At 39.1% G+C, this 19,879-nt stretch overlaps 4 protein-coding genes across 7 annotated transcripts; 2 read left to right on the forward strand and 2 right to left on the reverse strand.

Moving 5' to 3' along the window:
- The first annotated feature begins 421 nt into the window (after positions 1 to 421).
- LOC122009623 (probable membrane-associated kinase regulator 2) lies at positions 422 to 2,382 on the forward strand. 2 transcript variants are annotated; one of them, XM_042565851.1, is made up of 2 exons: positions 422 to 2,048; positions 2,153 to 2,382. In XM_042565851.1, the coding sequence occupies exons 1-2, from the start codon at positions 848 to 850 to the stop codon at positions 2,227 to 2,229; spliced, it is 1,278 nt and encodes a 425-aa protein (XP_042421785.1). In that variant the 5' UTR covers positions 422 to 847; the 3' UTR covers positions 2,230 to 2,382. The 2 variants fall into 2 exon arrangements, with proteins under 2 accessions (XP_042421785.1, XP_042421784.1); XM_042565850.1 differs by having other exon boundaries at positions 432 to 2,078.
- A 2,943-nt stretch (positions 2,383 to 5,325) lies between these two features.
- LOC122009624 (protein SGT1 homolog) lies at positions 5,326 to 10,589 on the reverse strand. Its single transcript, XM_042565852.1, has 10 exons — positions 10,327 to 10,589; positions 9,690 to 9,759; positions 8,594 to 8,718; positions 8,112 to 8,265; positions 7,330 to 7,426; positions 7,131 to 7,196; positions 6,861 to 6,996; positions 5,992 to 6,074; positions 5,819 to 5,923; positions 5,326 to 5,671 (listed from the first exon to the last, which is right to left on the reverse strand). The coding sequence occupies exons 1-10, from the start codon at positions 10,484 to 10,486 to the stop codon at positions 5,564 to 5,566; spliced, it is 1,104 nt and encodes a 367-aa protein (XP_042421786.1). The 5' UTR covers positions 10,487 to 10,589; the 3' UTR covers positions 5,326 to 5,563.
- Positions 10,590 to 11,512: 923 nt separating this feature from the next.
- On the reverse strand, positions 11,513 to 13,986 carry LOC122009625. Its single transcript, XM_042565853.1, has 3 exons — positions 13,229 to 13,986; positions 12,407 to 12,592; positions 11,513 to 12,022 (listed from the first exon to the last, which is right to left on the reverse strand). Exons 1-3 carry the CDS (start codon positions 13,691 to 13,693, stop codon positions 11,744 to 11,746), a joined length of 930 nt encoding a protein of 309 aa, XP_042421787.1. The 5' UTR covers positions 13,694 to 13,986; the 3' UTR covers positions 11,513 to 11,743.
- A 355-nt stretch (positions 13,987 to 14,341) lies between these two features.
- Positions 14,342 to 19,170, forward strand: LOC122009626 (protein PEROXIN-4-like). Of its 3 annotated transcripts, XM_042565855.1 has the most exons (8): positions 14,342 to 14,572; positions 14,961 to 15,621; positions 16,301 to 16,367; positions 17,148 to 17,351; positions 17,517 to 17,636; positions 17,713 to 17,841; positions 18,642 to 18,771; positions 18,908 to 19,170. In XM_042565855.1, the coding sequence occupies exons 4-8, from the start codon at positions 17,292 to 17,294 to the stop codon at positions 18,994 to 18,996; spliced, it is 528 nt and encodes a 175-aa protein (XP_042421789.1). In that variant the 5' UTR covers positions 14,342 to 14,572; positions 14,961 to 15,621; positions 16,301 to 16,367; positions 17,148 to 17,291; the 3' UTR covers positions 18,997 to 19,170. The 3 variants fall into 3 exon arrangements, with proteins under 3 accessions (XP_042421789.1, XP_042421788.1, XP_042421790.1); XM_042565854.1 differs by lacking the exons at positions 14,961 to 15,621; positions 17,148 to 17,351; XM_042565856.1 differs by lacking the exons at positions 14,342 to 14,572; positions 17,148 to 17,351.
- The last annotated feature ends 709 nt before the right edge of the window (positions 19,171 to 19,879 follow it).

Consider the following 19,879-nt stretch of genomic DNA (forward strand, 5'->3'; position numbering starts at 1 on the left):
ATAAATATCTCTTAGTTATTTAATAGTCTACTATAAATATATAATCATATTTTATTATAATATAAAATATTAATAAAATAAATATATTATTATTTCATATTTAAATAAAATAATGTGATATATTTTATAAAATTGTAGGTAAGACGAGCTCTTTTGGTTGGCCTGCAGTAGCTAGCCCATCAAAATATTTGTCAGCCCAGGAGTGGACTTAGCAGAAGGAAACACTCATGTGAGCAATACGTCGAACACACGGCGTTCGCTCGCTCGCCCGCTGCAGAGTACGCCTCTGCCACCATCACCACCACCACCACCACCACCACCACAACGTCCTCTCTCCACTCGCTCGCACGTACGCACTCGTACAATCTCTGACGGTGATCGGACGCCGCGCCCGCACGGCCGCTCTCGCCTCCACCACCTCCTCCATCGACGAGACGCCGGCCACCTGCCGCTCGTCCTCGCTCCGTACCGGGCCATGCTCCTTCACCGAAATCGCCCTCTTCGGCAAAGAGACGAGCCGGTGCTGGTGGTGGTGGTCCCGGTGCAGTCGCATGGTCCACGGTGATTAATGTTACCTTTTCCAGTAACAGGGGACCTGTTGTGGAATGGTTGGATCGTTTATAAAAAATAATTAGCATAAACAATTGATGTTAAATAATATTTAACTTGCGTTCGAATTAAAGTGCGATCAGTTTTAAGAAAAGGCATCAGCATCTGCGCGTGGCAGTGGCAATGGTAGTTCCTGTAAGAGAGAGATAGGGGAGGAGGAGGAGGAGGAGGAGGAGGAAGTTGACAAAGCGAGTTAAAAAGGCGAGAGAGGGAGGCTTCTCCTTTGCATTAACTTACCATGGATTCCTTCGGCTTCCTAAAATACTTACGCAGCAGCGGAAGCACCGGCGAGGCAGCCTCTGCTGTCGCTGCCGGAGCCGGATCTACCATCGCCGCCTCCGTCCTCTGTTCCTCGGATGATAACGAGGAGGAGGACGATGGCGGGGACGACGACGGTCCTTTCTTCGACCTCGAGTTCGCTGCCGTTTCGGACGGCGATGAAGAGGAGGGGGAGGAGAGGAGTGGCGAGGAGGTGAATGGCGCGGGGGAGGAGATTGAAAGGGAGTTTAACTTCGCTGTCAGCTCTAGTGGAGGCGGCGATGAGGTAGGCTTTGACACTTTGTCCCCCTCCCATGACTTGCTTTTTAAGGGAAAGCTCGTTCCTTTCGACCCTTCCTCCGTCGTCATCGCTGGCGGCGATGTTTCCGAGGCCGATCCCAAGCCCCAGTTTCCAGCGTATTTCCTCCGGACCGCCACCAAGTTCCGAGTCTTCTTGCTCGGACTCCGCAAGCCGAAGCTCTCTCCGGCGGAGGCCGAGCCTACGTCCGAAGCTACTGCCCCGATGGCGACGGCGGCCCCTAAAAAAGAGCAACAGCAGCAAAATAAGTTTTTTATCAAGTTCAAGGTGGTCGATGCCCCCTTAGTCTCTTTCTTCTCAAGGGACGGTGGTTCCCGGAGCTACGGCGGAGGCCTCCGAGCAGCAAAGACCCCGACGGAGGAGTCAGCTCACATCGCCGACTCACCGACCACGGAGGCAGAGAAGAAGCTGGTTCGAGAAATGCTACAGAAATATATCAACAAAATTAAGCCGCTCTACGTTCGCGTCTCGAGGAAGTACGCAGAGAGACTGAGGCTCACAGGCCATCTACCTCCTGCTGACACGGTGGCGGCGGAGCCGGTCGCTCTTGAAGCCGAGGAGACGGAATCCGAAGTTACACCACCACCTCCGCCATCACCAGCGGAGGAAGTAGCTCCGCCACCGACTCCGGCCGAAGAAACGCCGGCGCCTCCACCGCAGCCTGTACCAGCTGTGGTCGCAGGCGGCGGCAAAATTCTAGCAGCAGGGCTAAGAGTCGTCTACAAGCGGCTTGGGAAAAGCAGGTCCGCGTCGGCCGCCGTGGCGGCCGTCCCTTCGCCGCCGCCGCCGCCGCCGCCTCCTCGTCGGCGCGATGACTCGCTCCTCCAGCAGCAGGACGGGATTCAGAGCGCCATCGCGCACTGTAAGCGCTCGTTCACTGTCGCCGACCAAAGTACGACGCTGACATATTTCTTACCCCACCTCTTTCTTGAACAGCAGATTAACAATCCATCGCAATCTTTTCAGGTTCCGAGTCGCCGCTTGCGCGATCGATGAGCGATCCCGGCGAAGGCAGAGCCGACCGGAATGACGCATCATCCTGAGCCCTCGATGCTCCGTTTTAGTTCATCATCCATCTCACCATCTGTCCGTGTGCTATTTAGTCTCCATGTAGGAGAAGAGAGAGACTCCATCTCTTCATCCCTCTGTTGATTGTAATATGTTAATTCTTCCCATGAATCACAAACTTTGTGTTATGATGCGGAAGTGATGGCAAAGATCGAACTTTCTCCTCAGAATGATAAACATAATAAGTTACGGGGAAGATGTGAAAGATCTCCATTTCCATGGCATCGAGAAAGCTGCCATCATCTTTGCCCCAATCTCCGTTTTTGTCCCATTGCACCAACACTTGTGTTTATGTACCATGTCCTGTTTCTTGTCCGCCAATCTGTTTCGCCTTTCCTCTCTCTCTCTCTCTCTCTCTCTCTCTCTCTCTCTATGCTTTCCCGGCGTGGGTGGGTTTGAGGTACCTCAAAGTCCTCTCTGCTTTTTGGTGTTCGAGCGAGAGAGAGCGAGCGCTTGCAAAAGGTTAGCTTTCCTTCTATTCTCCGTCGCCTTTTACTCGCTTCAAGGTCTAGGGTTGGTAGATTTTTTTTTTATACAGATATATGTGGGAATAGCAGATATTGGCCATGCCCGGATCACACCTCGTTCTCCGTGATGTAGTTGCTGCAGCTGCTTCTGGACGTGAGCTCTCGCTCGTGCTTTTTCTGGGGAGAGTCTGGTACGTCTGGCCACGGGGTTTGTCTGCCCGCCACGCACATGAGGCCTGCCACAGCGCGACTCTCCCCTGCAAATGTTGTTTACTTCGCCATTAATGAGCTTTGGGAGGGGAAACAGAGGACGTCCACGACTGTTTCGCAGTGAGAAAGTGAGCGAATCCGATGCTCTCTTTTGCTCGCCGCGGCCGGGCCAAATCAATCTAACACACCCGATCCATGAAAAATCAAACCAAACCAAACGAAACGGATCCAAAAACAAGGTTTCTCCAATATTTGATATGCCGAAAGGGATGGGTGTTTGTGATTCAAAATTCATAATTTTGATTTTGCTTTTTTATTCAACTAAATTTTTAAATCTAAATCGAGGCTCCGATTTTTCAAATCTTCATAATTAATCTTGCACAAACTTATTCTATTTTATGGTTAAATCATATTATTTGATTTGATGTGGAACTAACTAATTGAGTAATCTGTTGAATTGAATGCATTTATTATTTATCAGTCTATTTGACTTTAATATGGAGTCCAATGTTGAATTAGTGCGGGGTCCACCTCCAACACATGGGGATGAGTATGATGGTGACAAGTGATCTATCGCATTATGAACTACACATGATTCATAAATCATTTTTAAACTTGTGCATGAGTTTGTCTTTTGTGGAGATAGACTTCATGCAATGCAAAGTGGCCAAGGTACATTTTAATTTTTAATTATTAGGCTTAAGTGTATGTATCTAAGTACAATACTAATATTACATAATTAGACTTAAGTACCCACCAAGGGCCGAGCTAAACAGCAGCTTACGACCCAAGCGAGGGCCATGGATGGTTGTCCTTTACTGATGTAATTGGTATTTATATGAGTATAAGTGTTTGTTTTAATGTCTTAAGATTAAGCATGTAAAATATTTTATTAGACTTTCATATATAAAAAAGTTATTATGATAGGATAAAAATATTCTTTATAATTTATTTACTTATATCTTCCTTTGACTATCAAAATAAATCAAGAAATATTTACATGATCCATCAACCTAACATTATCATAGGCTCGATCAACTTAATTAAACCATAAAATATTTGATTGGCTAATAAACAATTGTGTACTCTCTTATCATCTTTTGACCAAATGAAACGAAATGATCCCACAATGGTGCGTGGGTTGGTTGCTCAATAAATTTGATACCTTGTTAATTGTACTTAATTAGTGGGGCAAATCAATCTTACTTTTAATATTTCATATTTTGTATTGTTTTTTTAATGGGTCCGAGTTCCAATTAAAGCAACATAGTACAAGTCCTAACATGTAGCTCATTTTACAAATTGAAAGGTGCCAAACTTAATTATAAATATGATTTTTTTTTAATTTCAAAAATGAATATGAAAAGAAAGAAATCACAAACCTAAGATGATGGCAACATTTCAAAGCATGGTAGAATAATTCTTGAAAGATACCATTAATGCTTCATTTTTTTTTCTTTTAAAAAGCGAGCATATTATTTCATAATATAGGAATATAAGCGTGCAATCATAATCTATCATAGCAAAGTCATATTTATTTAAATTATTTGAAATTTGATTTTATTAAGTCTATTCAAAAGCTCTACAAAAGTAAAACATAATTGTTTTGAGTGAATGAGAGCATTTCTTTGTCATTTACAAAAGCAATCTTGTGGGGCTTTAAAATTGATAGAAAAAACAACTTGCTTTGTTTTTTCTCATCACAATCAACAAATCTTGGCTCATTTACACGCAACTGCTTTTAAATTGTAATTGATGTAGATCTAGGACTAATATTAGTTGATAGACATTTCAATTATTGTTAATATTCATACTTTATTGGATTTGATTTGATCTGATCTCTTGTACCTCTCTATTTTTTTTTGTTTTTTTTTTTCAAAAATATCTCATCATAGTTGTCATAACTACGATTATAATTATAACAATATAACAATGCCACATTCTCTTTTATAATAATCCAAATGAACAACCATTTTCTTCCCAATTATTAAGTATCATCTTTTCTGAATAAAAATCTTGTAAGAGTTATTGTCTACTATATTTCTTTTGTCGGACCTAATCATGAAACCAAGCATTAAGGGGACCAAAGGATTTAGTGGGGAGTGCCCAGCTATTTTGTATACATTAACAGACAATGTTAAGTGGAAACATGTTCTTTCACTTGTTCTGGGCTCCATTGGGTAGTACGACACAAACAAAATCAAATCAAGCATAATATTAATTATTAATATTATTGATAATTATTATTTCATTGTGATTCTATAAATTAGGTTGAATCTCAACAAAAATATCAACTCCTAAATGTAAAAAATTTTGATCTCGTATGGTGTACTAATATAGTGATCTAATTCGACGAGTAAAGGAACACACAAGACAGTTGAATTTACGCCTATGTTACCCAAATGAAAGTTACTAGTGAATAAAGAGAAGAAACTTGTTTAAATAAAGACACACCAACAGGAAAGAGTCAAATAAGACACAATCAACCAGCAAGGTCCATGAATGTATGTCCGACAAACCAATCAAATTATGAACAGGAACAAGAGCATGCTAGGATTGATTAAATCATACCCATCAAACTAAAAGTCTTTGGTACTTTTGCTGCAAAAGGCAGCGCCACAAATAATAAAGATCAATACTCCCATTTCTTCAACTGCATACCATCTGGTGGAGTACTCTCTATTTTCTTTGAACCCACTTCCTTCCAGTTTGTGGACAGCACTGTGCCATTTGATTCAACCTATATTGAGATAGGAGATTGAATGAGGTTCCTAAATTCGTGGATTGTTCTTTGGATGCATTTAGATTAGCAGCAATTAGTCTTTGCAATTATTCTGAGCAATAATTGTCCTTTTCTAGGCAAAAGAAGTGTCCCAGAATGACTTACAAATGACTTGCTCATTGCTCGCCGTATGTCCTCATCGGAATCTCGATAAATATCCTGAAAGAATTTGTTCAGTGCTGCATCTCCATTTAGTTTTTCATCTTTCTCCTGAAGAAATGATCACAATGAGACAGTTGAGAAAAAAAGGTGCAAGATTTTCGAATGTCATTTTATACCTCTTTCTTCACTTGTGCTTCTAGTTTATCCCAGTCTGTTCTCGATTTTGAGGATGGATAAGATGGTCTGGGTGAGTTTGAAGCTGCAGGTTTCGGTATTTTAGTTAACACACTGTCTCAGTGGCATCCAATACAGGAACAAAAATTTGTAAATTGAGTGTAATTGATACAGACATTGAAGAATTAATCGATGAACTAAAACCCTCATTTCCTCAACTCATCAACAAGATATATTGAACTTGTGGTGTGTAAATACATTATTTTGGAGTGACAGGCTCCACTAGAATTCAACATGGTGCTAGCGAAGCAATAGATTTGTGACTCTAAAACATGGTGGGCACAATGGGTCACATTGAAATAAGGATGCTCCATGCCTATTATTAGTCCTACATGACAAGAACAGTGATCCATTATATCAATGTAATAGCAGGATGCCATCTTCTCGAATTCCTACTCATTTTGGGATGGAACAAGCAACCACCCAAATCCAACAATGCAAAAAAAGAGAAGCAAAAACAAACAATCAAGCCAAAGAGATGTCTCTGATGAAATATTTATACAAATGATAAACTATACAACAACAACAACTAAGCCTTATCCCACTAGATAGGGTTGGCTCAATTGAGAAACTATAAAAACCAAATATATGAATGCAAGAATGATTATCTCTCAGTTATTAAATACACAGAATGCTTCTACAAGTGAGCACAAATGAAGAATCAACTGACAAAAACCAGCTCGAGATGCAAGATAATCTAGATAGAAATCAACCAGCAAGACTTGAGCGAGTATCTTATATTAGTACTATTTGAAGTCATTAGATGTTCTAGTTTAACATAGTGATGCATAAAACCTCATCATTGGCCTACCTGGCAAATTTATCTTCTGGGGAACTGTTTTCTTGTCACTGTAGTCTAGTGAAGGCCAAGCAATTGTCTCGGCCTTTGATAGTCGGATTTCAATTTTGGTAGATAAGACTTGATAGCTGCACTTTTCAGGTATGATCTGTACAACCATGTTTCAAAATGCCTTACATAGTCATTTAAAGTACTAGATGAGTAGTACTAAATACTAACTTCATATGAAATAACTATTATACTCTGTCAGTGTAATAGCCTAAATGTCAAAAAGAGAAATACCTTAGCAAATAAACGAGGTTGAAAATGATACTGTTCTTCCCCAGGTATATCTATCATGACACTCAACTGCACCATGACAGTATAAATGCATAATCATGTCAACCACTATTATATTTTGGAGCTAGGTTCAATCATAACATAAGACAGGTAAACTTTGAATCGTATAGAACAAGGAAGAAAATCACATAGAAGTGCATACTATTTGTTCCCCAAATTCAACTGAAACACCTGTAGCAGGAACGCCCTTAGCAAAAATGGTCAACACTATATCCCTTGCCGCATTATAGAAGTCATACCTGCATTCAGTTAGATGTCAAACAAATATGACAAGAAATTAAAAGAATATTGGATCCAGTTCAAGATTCAGTTGTGATGATAATGCTACATCACCCATGAAAATATAGTCAACCAATGAACACATAATAAATACCAACCTATGCTTGGGTTGTTCAAATTATTTAGGGACTATAGTCAATGCACAAATGCATAGTAAATGCCCTCAACAATCAGACAAGGAGAATTAGTACATTAAAGGTATGCAATTTACAGATCAAAAGACATCAACTTCATAACTGATATATCTAAAATAGCAATGTCTAATCATGATCTGCTTCTGCATCCGCAAAGTGGGCACAAAGAGGAGATAGAGCATAGTTGAAGACTTAGGAAACAAATTTCACAAACCAAAACATACCATTCTGCCAATCCAACAAGTCATATATAGTCTTTTTAGTTTGGGCAAGAAAATTACTCCCTTGAATAACATATTCCAAAACACATAATAGCTAAATGCAATATCTTGAAGCACCACATGTGCCAAAATTGTAAGAATGTTGGTCAAAATACATCACCCAAACAATTAAGTTGTAGGAAGCAGACATAGCATACCTCTAAGAAGCATTTATGTGAATAATTTTCATAATGTGGAAGATGTATCAGCATATATGATTTTTTACACTGATGTCATAACTTCAAACTTACCTGTATTTTGGCTTCTTAGTTGCTTCCTTGGTCTGATTTGATGAATCAGGTGTAGAATTAGAGGTATTCCCAAAGTTGGTAGTTGGATTGGAAGCAGAGAATGAACTTTGTGAAACATTTTCTGTTTCTTCCTTTGATAGACCACGAGCCTCTTCTACATATAGGATAAATATTTAAATTAATAAAGCTAACAGATAAATACTGTCCTCCAATGCAGAATTGTCCATCAATGTTTTATCTTCAACCAAAAAAAGAATGATGCAGCAAGATAAGTTTTAGTTAGATTCAGTTTGATGGAAGTTTAAAAATGTCCAGAGTTGCAACACAAGGTACTGCAACTTATAGATGGAATACACAATACTCCCATTGATTAAACACAACAGAAAGCCAGGATGGATTACTTGTTAGCAAGTGATCATTGCAGAATGTGACAGGAGATCATTCCATCTGGTAAGTGAATTAAGCTATGTGGAGACATGTACCTGCAATGCAGTCATCACATTCTTTGATTAATTTGGTGAATCTTGAATCTCCTGATGCCAATTGAAGACCTGCTTCGAGAGCTGCCTTTGCAGTTTGATATTCTTCAAGCTTCATACAAGCAATACTATAAAAGGAAGATCACATCATTATCAGATTGTTTAGGGGAAAAGATAGGACGCCTTAGATACAACTTAATGGACAATAAAATTTGAATGAGCTGCGCCTGGATAGAATGTGCTTCTAAAGCAACTAAATAGGGCTTCAAATTTGATTTCATGACCACTTATCCAAAAATTTTAAGCTATTAGACAAGGTGACAGACATTGTTTTTATATTATTAGCACTTCCATGAGGGTATCTTTCATAAACTAGATTCAACTAACTCAAGCTCTATGAGCATATCATCACCTTAAGAGGAACATACCATATTTATTTATCTTGCACTGGCGATCCTGATGACTTCATCATGTATCAGGCTCATTTCATTTAGCACTAGTGAGATTGATCATAAATCTTCTATTTCCTATTCTGCTACCATATTTAATTTGATTAATGATCAATTATCCCAAAAGGCCTTAATCTGTGATGTCATATTATTATCAAACTAACGGATAAAATGACATTCCAAAGCTGAAAAATACTGAGGAAACAGTAGATTCAATATTGCATATGGATATATATTTAATAAAGAGCTTGAAGGTGTCCATCATTCTCAAATTATAATTATAATACTAATCATCTAGAACAGATACCTATCTTTCTATTTGATAGCCAAATCTTAACCAATAATATGGCTAAATGAAATACCCCAATATGTGCCCAAAAATATCTACTTGATAATATTGCAGAAGAAGGAATGTTGACTGGAACTAATGACCTGTATTTTGGTACCATAGCTGAGTAGATTGACCTCTTAGGTAATAGGAACTATTAATAATCCGAATCTACGCTATTAAACAAGTGGATCACTAGATGGCCATCTACTTGCGAGAAATCACCAAAAATATGGCATGCATCCCCAAGAAAGTGACAATTATAGCTTTGAACAAAAAACAAACAAAAAGAACATAACATCCACAAGCATCTTCAACTAACCCCTTGCGCATATAAGCTTTAGGAATTGAAGGATCAAGTTCTATAGCCTTATTGGCATCTGCAACAGCTTCTGCAAAATTATAAGTAACATGTGAAGTTAATAGAATTCTCAGCGAATTAAAAAAGGCTGAAATTGTTGTTAATTAAGCTTGACTAAGCAAAAAAAAAAAAAAAAAAATGATGAAAACAAAAAAACACGCTTATGGTCACTTGATTAGTCGATGATAGTGTTCCATGCCAACCCAGACAGACTAGTACATAATGTATTACTGCTTCTTAAAGTCCTAAAGTTGAAATCCTATTCACGAACAGCATAAATACTTCTAAGACGTAAATACGTATCAGGATTAACTTTACTATCCACGGAAACCGCTGCACTAATCCATGGGGCCAAAGTCAACCCCCAAAGAAGATTAACTCCTTAAAATAGTTTTCGGTGGAAGCCACTCATGCTTACCAAATCCTCAATTGCGTCCCCAAAAAATAATAAATTTGCTACCTAAACACAATATATGAGAAAATCACGAACTTCAAAATCGATCGATTATTTAATGAACGCTAGAGGGCAGGCACCAAACTCATCTGGAAAACCAAACACCCAAACCAAGGCGAGCGGTCCCGGGGCGGCGGGTCATACCAGTGAAGTTTTCGACTTTGAGGTTTGCCTGAGCGCGGTCGGCGAAGAGGTCGGCGTTGCTTGGCTCCAGACCCAGCGCCTGCGTGTAGAGATCAAGGGCGAGCTCGAAGTTGTCGTCGACGAAAGCGTCCTTCGCTTTCTTCTTCAGATCCGTCGCCATTACGGTTAAAGAGCTAGCGAGCGAGCGAGCGCCAGAGAGAGTCCGATCTCGAACGGATCCAGGAATACCACGCCGCAGAGAAGGCGAGTACAGAAGATTTATACAAAGGAGTTCTAGAGGCTTCCTCCAGAAAACGACGACGACCAAGACTCAGCATTTTTTTTAAAAAAAATATAAAAGTAAAGCGGGACAAAATTAATCGAAACACGATGATTGGATGACACTTCCGGATTGGGATGGCAATTTCACCCTTGATGGAGGTTTCGATATCCTCCGACCTAAAATGGAAAAAACTATCAATATTTGATACCTAATTTGAATATTCAATTAAAGAAATATTTTTTTAAATCACTTTACTAATTTTGTTGATATTAACAAAAGTTTATATAGATATTTAATTTATTTTTTTAATTATATATATTTTTTTAATAGGATATTAATTTTAATATATTTTTTTAAACGATAATAGTTGGATAGAAAGAAAAATTATAATTATATAAGATATTCGATCCTTTAATAAGTATGTATATATTTATTGAAGACCTTATACCCGGTATATATGAGGACGGAGAATATAAAATCAGATTCATTATCATAGACTTAATTAATAACTCTATTACCTTTACTTTACAATTTCCAAGTTTTTCTTTAAAATTTTTCAAATACATCGTAATGTTTATTTATTTATTTATTTTCCTTTTAAGTCATTTTTTATATTAAATTTATCATCCGTTTGTATTTACACCTATGATTTCTTAAAGGCTTACATTGTCGTTTAGTTTACTCAAGTGACGAGACAAAAGGCAAAATTCTTAGCTTCAATGCCGCGCAAAATAAAAAGGAACCAACCAAAACCAACTATGCTGGATCTTGACTTTAAGGAAACGAATCGAATCAACTCTAGCAACATTTCATCATAACTGAGCAAACAAACAACAAGAAAAATTCTTGTGTTTTATGAACTAATTCTGGTTAGGAGGTGAGTCTTGCTGTTAATGAACACAAATGCATTACAGTACACAGGAGTTGGTAACAAGTTCATTTAGAGATCATAACAGAAGTTTCATTTTACACAGCATTACAAGCATTACAGTAAACAGGAGTGCTAACAACGAAAGCATCAAGCAAACCTCTTAACAAATCAAATATTATTTGCTTTAACCACTATCAACATGGGCGAAAAACCTAGTCTTCTTCTTGTTGTGATGATGATGATGAGTTTTGCGATTTAAGCTCATTTCCATTTTGGCAAGGTGTTCATAAGTAGGTGCAAGCTCTTTGGGCAAACTTTATAGGTTTGTTTTTGCTCGAATCGACGACAAGCGGGCATGAAATGTGCTTGCTATGTTTCACCCGGACCAACTTCCCGATCACATATCCACGCGATATGATGTCAAAGTCCAACGTTAAGGGTACTGCTCCACCGGTGCTGGACAAAGACATGGCTGCTCCTGCACCATACAGTGGGACCTTTTCGCCATGTAATACGACTGATATAGTCTTATGGCTCTTTCTAGGCTGGTAATACTTCTGTAACTGCAATGTGGGAAAAAAACATGACAATTAGCTCCTCCAAGAACTATAGTCGTTCTAGATAAACTTCCCAGCACTTTTAGGAATATCCTTTCGGTACTAGAATTGATACAAGTACTAGAGTGTAAAGAAATATGCATAGACTCCAAGTAGCCAATTGTTGAAGGTAAGAATCAGTTTGACTCACCTTCAAAATACTATAGGTAAGAATCAGTTTGACTCACCTTCAAAATACTATCTATAGTTATAAGAAACAAAATGTAATCTGTAATCACCCAACTGGTTAAGACAGTTGCAGAACGCCACTATAAGATATCATATAGAGTTATTTCATATATTGTCATCTCAAGAATCTAAGGATCAATTACCATCATGTATCAAACTCACCTCTCCAGTAGCAACTGTGATTTCCGAAAACATTAGACGAATTGGGCCTGAAGTAACATGAATGCCAAACATTGCAGCAGTGTTGTACACACTTATCTTCACTGAACAATTGAGTGTGACCATCTTAGTTGGGACACCGGTTTCATCAGTACCCTCCCCGGCATAAAAGTCATCCATCAATAAGCTCTGAGATAAGAGTGTTGGTTAGATAATGCAGCAGGCTCAAATTTGCATCAGACAAAAGTCTAGCAGGCACACATAACAATTGAAACCTAGAAGTGTTCTCTTAAATGGGATGTCAAGCACAGTGTCACTGGAGAGAAAGATAAAACATTGAGATTCCTTTGCTAATATAAAGCTAAGTATCGTTGAGTAAATTCATACATTCCGACAACAACTAAATAACTTGCAGCTTAGTCAATGAGAAATAAGTTTTAATAACTGAAACCATCAATAAAGTGAACTCTGTTGTTTTCATAATAGGACATCATCAAGCTTCATTCATCAGGTTAAAAGTGAATATTCTGCAAGTGCCAATCAATATTGATCCCTCCAATTAAGAGGCAGTTGATGACTAATGTAAGCCTGTCCTTTAGAGTATCAGGTCTTAGTTGCTTTTAGGTGAGACTACCATGATTTCCTAAACTCAAGTAAAGGGAAAAGTTCATCAACGGAAGCTGAAAGCTTTTTCACTTGGTAAACCTTCAATGAGTAACAAATGTACAATGTAATCTCAAATAAACTACTCTAATAAACAGAAAGAGGGATTGAATTGATAATGACAAATTTCAGATGAATTTATACTATTAAGCAAGCAGATACCTTGACAACGACGTCAGGTTTATAAGGCCGTGCTGCTCCCCAAATAATAAGAGAGAAGAGGGTAAAGAGCAGGACGAAGCTTACAAACCCTAGAATGATCTGACAACGGCGCGACAGCCCCTTGTCGTCATCAAGATCATCGTAGGACCCTTCTTCTTGAATTACATTGCACTCCGGCCATCCCTTATCATTCACCCTCTTCCTGTACCCCTTCAGGCCCGAGGAGGACCGGAAGGGCCCGGAGAAACGGCTCCCCGACGAGGTCCGCGAGTGACGCCCGAAGGAAGGGTGCGAGGGCGACTCCATGGGGCTGTTGAAGACAGGGGTCGCCTGCAACGTCGACTTGTCGCCATCATGAGAGTCCCGTGACGGGCTCTGCACGTAGTAGGCCTGCCTCTTCGGCGACCGAGGCGGCGACGATGGGGCCAAGCTGGTAACGTCGGATTCCGACTTGGCGTGCAACATCTCGATTGAAACAATTACTCCACAAAAGATTCAAACTTCTAGCAGGAACCGGCGAGCAGACAAACAAAAATCACAAATTCACGAACGAGAAATCAGGAAATGGGGATTTCTCGCGCCATTTCAGCAATTACTCGTTGGCGGAACCGCACCGCCCAAAGATTCAAGCTTTGCTTACGAGCTATCTACACCAGGAACCGAGGATGGAAATAGAGCGAGCATTCACTTCACTCCTAAAGAAAGACCTCAGCCGACGAGCGGAGGTGAGCCGTGAGACTGAAAGGCCACCTTCCATCGGATCTGCTGCTCATTCTCGAAGGCAGGTATTGTCCTAAAACACAAATTAACCAATAAAAAGCTGACACGCCATCAATTCATCCTGGGTGCTGTTCTTGAACGGTACTCGATTTTATGGAGCACGCAGTGGTTAAGAATAATACCGGGAGTTGAAATCCGAAGTGTCGGCAGAATGCGACCGACATTTTTACCAAATGTTTGGTTTCTTTCTTTATTGGAGATTGGTGATTCTACGATAATTTAGTCGGAGCAAGTAGGCGTTAGGATCCACGAAGAGTCCGTTGGTTTTTGGTGCCTAGATAGACATTTCACCAACTGACTTCAGACAACTAGGCAGCGAGTGACAGGCTACCTTGCATGAAACATACTCCCCGGCAATGATTTCTTTATTTTAGTTAAGAAAATAACTAAACATGCTAATCACCATTCACCATGAATTGCCAGTTATTTTCTTACTATGAAAATGGGAATCAAAGCCTTCACTGACAGAACTTTCAGCTGGAGTTCATTGTTTGAAGGAAGGAGAGAACGTTGCAAGAAAACCGTCTGAAGCCTTTGCATGCCGAGCTGGTTACTCACAGCCAGGTACTGTCATAAAGGCATTGAGATTCCTGCCCAAGTTGAAATGCAGTAAGCATATGTGTGCTCAGTATGATCTTATAACAGAGCAATGACTTGAATTTTTCTCAGTAAAGAAAGTAGGGAAAACATCTTTTAATTTGCAGCATATCTATCCTATGCGAGGACTCTAATATAAAGTTAGTCGTAGAACCGTAACAAAAACAATGCTTTGATACCAAAGTTATCTATACTACAAGATTTTAATGAAATCTCTACAGATTTCACTGCAATGGTCAATTCATCTAGTGGCATACAAAACATGAAGCAAATTGTTAGCTTTAATAGATTTTCTATATAGCATCTGCTGAAGTATCCAACAAACATATGCATGCAATCACCACATTCCCTGAAGCTACGGAGACAATGCGAAGAAGACCGAGAAAGACTGTACCTTGTGGAACCAAACCCCATCGTTGAGAATCCGCCGCAAGAACCGATTGCAGACGAGCGGTAGCAATCGCACTGTGGAGAGGAAGCATCGACATCAAGCAACTCGAACTCGCCGGTAATCTTCGCTACCGGTAGGGACGGAATCAAAATCCCTACTTGTTGGATAATCTACGAGAAACCTCTACGACGAATCGACGACAAGAAAAAATCACGCACCTTGAAGTGCAGGAACTGCGGCGCCTCAACGGAGCGAGTTGATTCGCTGACGGAGATGCCCCCAGTTTAGTGATCACGTTTTTCCTTACCCTAGGCGTTGCCGAAATCGCCCAGGCCGAAACCCTAGAGCGCACCGTGGGAGACAAAGCCGCCATCCCGACTACACAGTGACAGCAAGGTGGGGAAAGACCATTCGTGTCGGAGTTTACCAGTTCGCGAAATAGAACAGGGGCCGTCGAACTGATTGATGATGCCCGTAATTGACGGATGAGATGTTACTAGATTCGACGATACACGATTCTTCCATCCAGCGGACTCGTATTTCTCGTCCAGTTCGTTCCTCTTTTCCCTGCTGCGGGAACATTTTCGATCTGCCCTTCCACGGTTGGAGGTTCTACTACCTGAAGGTATGATAAAACTTCCATTTTCTTCAATTCACGAGCAGCATTACTCCTTCAAACTAATTGATTGAGCAATCGAATTCACCCATCACTGGTAGCTTCGTGCCCATTTCTTCAATGGATCCCTTTTTTCTCCCAAAATTTCTCGACTTTCTGCCTGTAAATTAGGATCTGATTGTGATGTGTTGAACGAAGAAACAATCTCTCTCTCTCTCTCTCTCTCTCTCTCTCTCGGAGCAATGAAAATTTGCCTGCAATTTAGATCATTAGGGCATGAAAAGTGGGTGTAGAGATAGTGAATTCTTGTAGGAATATGCATAATGGCTAGGTGGGCGTCAAGGATCAAGGTGATCAAATATTGATTGAAATGATCAATTATTGCTAAATATTTTTTTCCGTGAGCATCCATTTAGAAGCAATACTGTGATATTAGGATGGAAATTAGTCAAACAATACTGAATACTTTTCTCGTATGTCTTTCTTCTTTCATTCACTCTATGTCAATTTCATGGTATGTGAACATTGAGAGCATTTATAGAGTGGAATTTGAGTTATTGGTGGTGTCAAATATCTTGGTTGGGGCATACAATCATGAATTCTTCGACGCATGTTGATAATGCACTTGCTAATTACTTGAAGTCACTTGATTTTGTTATAAAAAATTCTTAATTTAAGCCATATGCAGCTGGTTGCCTTGTTTTGGTTCTGTTGGTTTTGAGTCTCCAATCTCCAGGAAACCAAATATCATGCAGGTTAGCAGTTATCCTCTTTCTACTGTTTCATTATTCATCTTGTTGTCATGCTTGTAGATACAGTTCATGACTGATATGAATATTAGAAGTTTTTGGTTCTTATGAAGTTTCAAATGGATACAGCCTTACGATTACATAAAATTGTTAAGGCTAAAGATGTGAGTAAATTCACTTTTTAGGCACCAGAAGATATTTACATGATGTAAGGTCAAAAAGAAACAGAAAAAAGAGTAAATAATAGAAGGTTGAGAAGAAATTTAATATGTTATGACTTGTAACAATAGATGGATGCATGAACAGCCACCTTTTCTGTTCTGAAGAAAGCAATTACTTTCCTGTTTCCTTCTAAAAACTAAACTTAAAAAGGAACTCTTAACATACTAATAATTGCATCTGATTTAGGGCTACTGAGTATGATGTTCTTTTCTTTTATGGGAAAAAGTTAAAAAACTGAAGTGCCAGTGTTGTCAATGTAAAGATAGTAGTAACTCAATAGGTCAGTTCAGAGAAAGCGGTTAGTAACTTAGTAGCCTGATATTGTGTACGTGCCTCAAACTATTAACTGAAGTGGTGGTAAGTAAATGAAAGTCATTATAAACTAGCCAGATGAATCATGCCTACACGATTGGTTGAAGTGCTGGTGTTGATGGTTTGTCCATTAATATACAATTATATGACTGCACTCATCTCCATTCTTTAAAAGCATAGGTCCATTTGAGAAGCACATCTACATGGGATCAGTGTTGCTAAAATAGCAGTTTTGTTGCCTCTGGTTTTCAGAGACATATGCCACTTGACTCATGAACCTGGATCTAGCGAGATAAACAGATATCTCTTATGGCATGCATGCATAGTCAATCATGGAAGATGATAAAGTAAAGGATTTTGCATTTTATTGTGCGGATGACCTCAAAGTAGGATGGGATGCATCCACCAACATTAACTAGGTGCCATAGGAGACCATGCACGGACAATTGGCTGAAGGTACCATGACTAAGATTGTGCTATGAGTGATGAATCATGAAATCTCCACGTTGATAAATCTAAGATCCAGTCCATACATAATTTAGGATTCTTATTCATATCTAATGGATCTCTAGTCTCCAGATTTGGATTTTGTTTAGTTTACTTTTTTTCGGTATTCCACAGGCATCAAGAGCTAGGCTTTTCAAGGAGTACAAAGAGGTTCAGAGAGAAAAAGCAGCTGACCCAGACATTCAATTGGTCTGTGATGATTCTAACATTTACAAGTGGACCGCTCTAATTAAGGTTAGCATACAATGGAAAATCCTGTACTTCATTGTTAGCTTTTGAGCACTAAATTTGTTGCTTTTCCTGCATACAGGGACCTTCAGAAACTCCATACGAAGGCGGTGTGTTTCAGCTTGCAATTGCTATTCCTGAGCAGTACCCTTTGTTACCCCCACAAGTTCGATTCCTAACAAAAATCTTTCACCCGAATGTGCATTTCAAGGTGAGCATGATATTTTTATCTTGTTGGATGGGGGTGAAACATGTGTTAAGTGTGTACTAATCAATTCTTGAAATTGTGCAGATGTCTGTTATTTTAATGTGATTCTGAGCCTCATGCATCTTAGATCTATCACTTGATCTTTCACCCGAATGTGCATTTCAAGGTGAGCATGATATTTTTATCTTGTTGGATGGGGGTGAAACATGTGTTAAGTGTGTACTAATCAATTCTTGAAATTGTGCAGATGTCTGTTATTTTAATGTGATTCTGAGCCTCATGCATCTTAGATCTATCACTTGTGTAATTCCTTAATTCTCCAAAAGCTTGTTCAGTGCAACTCGATCACACAAGTGACAGACTTTCAAATTAAATCCTGGCTAAGGTGGAAGCCTCATAGAGGTCCTTAGTGTGCTTTCTGAAGCATGAAACATACTCCATATATATACTTTCATCATTCTTCTGATACTCAAGCATAGTTGCAATCATTTTCTTCTTTATCACCACATAAAAATTTAATTTTCATGAGAGACTAGTAAATGTTTGTATGTGCTGTAGATTAGTAGGGCTTTAATGGAGGAGTTGTAATTTTATAATGGATTGTTTCTTTTTTCTAAATTGGCACAAGCTCACCTGATGGTTACATCTGTCTAGCATGTTTAGACAAAGATTAAAATTGCATTTGACCTTGGAAGTTAGACGAAGGTGAACGATTTTGATTGTTCTTTTTGCATAAGATGTCATTGCAATTATGGCTAGTTCCTTTGAAATATTTGAAATTCTGTTATCATTTTGTTGCTTAGACCGGGGAGATTTGCCTCGACATCTTGAAGAATGCTTGGAGCCCTGCATGGACTCTACAATCTGTTTGCCGAGCCATAATTGCTTTAATGGCCCATCCAGAGCCTGATAGCCCTCTCAATTGTGATTCAGGTTTGTCGAGCTAATTAAATGCTCAATATCTTAAGGCCATATTGTTCACATCAAGTATATCTCTTCAAGAAATGAATAAAAGTGGAACAGTATTTTCATATACTTGCATTGCATCGTATTTTTACCTTGTATATAGGAAATCTCCTGCGGTCCGGCGATATAAGGGGCTATTGTTCGATGGCAAGAATGTACACTAGACTCGCTGCTGCTCCAAAAAAGGGCTAAGCATCAACTGTATCCTTCAAAACTTCTTAGACCCTCTCATATAATATGATGTGTGATTGTAGTATGAAATTCTTAATATTGATGGCTATTATAGTTATTGATCTTAAACTCTTGGCATATAATACGCTGAGTGATTGTAGTATGAACTGTAATATTGATTACTGTTATAGTTCATGATCCTTGGCCTGTTAATTGAACATCTGGTTTTGTGCTTCCAACTACCTCACCATTTGACACTTACCCTTACCATCACTTGCTAAAAGAAGGGTGGTGGTGGTGAAACAACGACAACAAAACAAGCAACAATTTGAAGTGTCATATGTAGATGTCAGTCTTATCCAGGATCGGCTCAAGGTATAAATCATTAAGACCTATACCTAAGACCTCTATTTTATTGGGGTCCCCAAAAGCCCTAATATTTTTTAATATTATTTGTATTAAAAAAATCTTAATTAATTTTTTTAATTACATTTTTTTGAAAACTAGCAAACACTTCTTTCACATTGATATTTTTTAAAAAAAATCCAACTGACTCTTACTTTTTTTTCGTATCGATTTCTCAAAAAATATGCTCTTTCCCTCTCTCGTAGTTGCTAGTGATCTCACACTCTTTCCTTCCCTCACAGTAATCCCATCTATTTTCACTCTTTTGTCGATGATCATATGCTCTTTCTTTCTCTCATCAGTCATCTCATTCCCTTTCCCTCCCTCACGAGTAATTTGATCTCTCAAAGGATGTCTTCCTCCTCTCTCGTTGGTGATCTCACTTCTTTACTCTTTCTTCCTCTTCCTTGAACGGCAAGTAGGAATTCCTCATCTATTTGACACGAAATAACAGTCCTCTTCTCTGATAGCAATAGTTAACAAGGGTCTTCATCCATTC

This window comes from Zingiber officinale, chromosome 8A, assembly GCF_018446385.1.
Source record: "Zingiber officinale cultivar Zhangliang chromosome 8A, Zo_v1.1, whole genome shotgun sequence".
Taxonomy (NCBI): domain Eukaryota; kingdom Viridiplantae; phylum Streptophyta; class Magnoliopsida; order Zingiberales; family Zingiberaceae; genus Zingiber; species Zingiber officinale.

Bases quoted from the DNA above. Each gene is read 5' to 3' on its own strand.
- LOC122009623 (XM_042565850.1), top strand. From the start codon at position 848: ATGGATTCCTTCGGCTTCCTAAAATACTTACGCAGCAGCGGAAGCACC. The intron at 2,079-2,152 runs GTACGACGCTGA...CAATCTTTTCAG, and splicing joins GTTCACTGTCGCCGACCAAA to GTTCCGAGTCGCCGCTTGCG.
- LOC122009624 (XM_042565852.1), bottom strand. From the start codon at position 10,486: ATGGCGACGGATCTGAAGAAGAAAGCGAAGGACGCTTTCGTCGACGAC. The intron at 9,760-10,326 runs GTATGACCCGCC...ATAATTTTGCAG, and splicing joins CAAAGTCGAAAACTTCACTG to AAGCTGTTGCAGATGCCAAT. The intron at 8,266-8,593 runs GTACATGTCTCC...TCCTATATGTAG, and splicing joins ATGTGATGACTGCATTGCAG to AAGAGGCTCGTGGTCTATCA.
- LOC122009625 (XM_042565853.1), bottom strand. From the start codon at position 13,693: ATGTTGCACGCCAAGTCGGAATCCGACGTTACCAGCTTGGCCCCATCG. The intron at 12,593-13,228 runs GTATCTGCTTGC...CTCTTATCTCAG, and splicing joins AACCTGACGTCGTTGTCAAG to AGCTTATTGATGGATGACTT. The intron at 12,023-12,406 runs GTGAGTTTGATA...CCCACATTGCAG, and splicing joins TCACAGTTGCTACTGGAGAG to TTACAGAAGTATTACCAGCC.
- LOC122009626 (XM_042565854.1), top strand. From the start codon at position 14,547: ATGCCGAGCTGGTTACTCACAGCCAG. The intron at 14,573-16,300 runs GTACTGTCATAA...AGCCATATGCAG, and splicing joins AGCTGGTTACTCACAGCCAG to CTGGTTGCCTTGTTTTGGTT. The intron at 17,637-17,712 runs GTTAGCATACAA...TCCTGCATACAG, and splicing joins AGTGGACCGCTCTAATTAAG to GGACCTTCAGAAACTCCATA.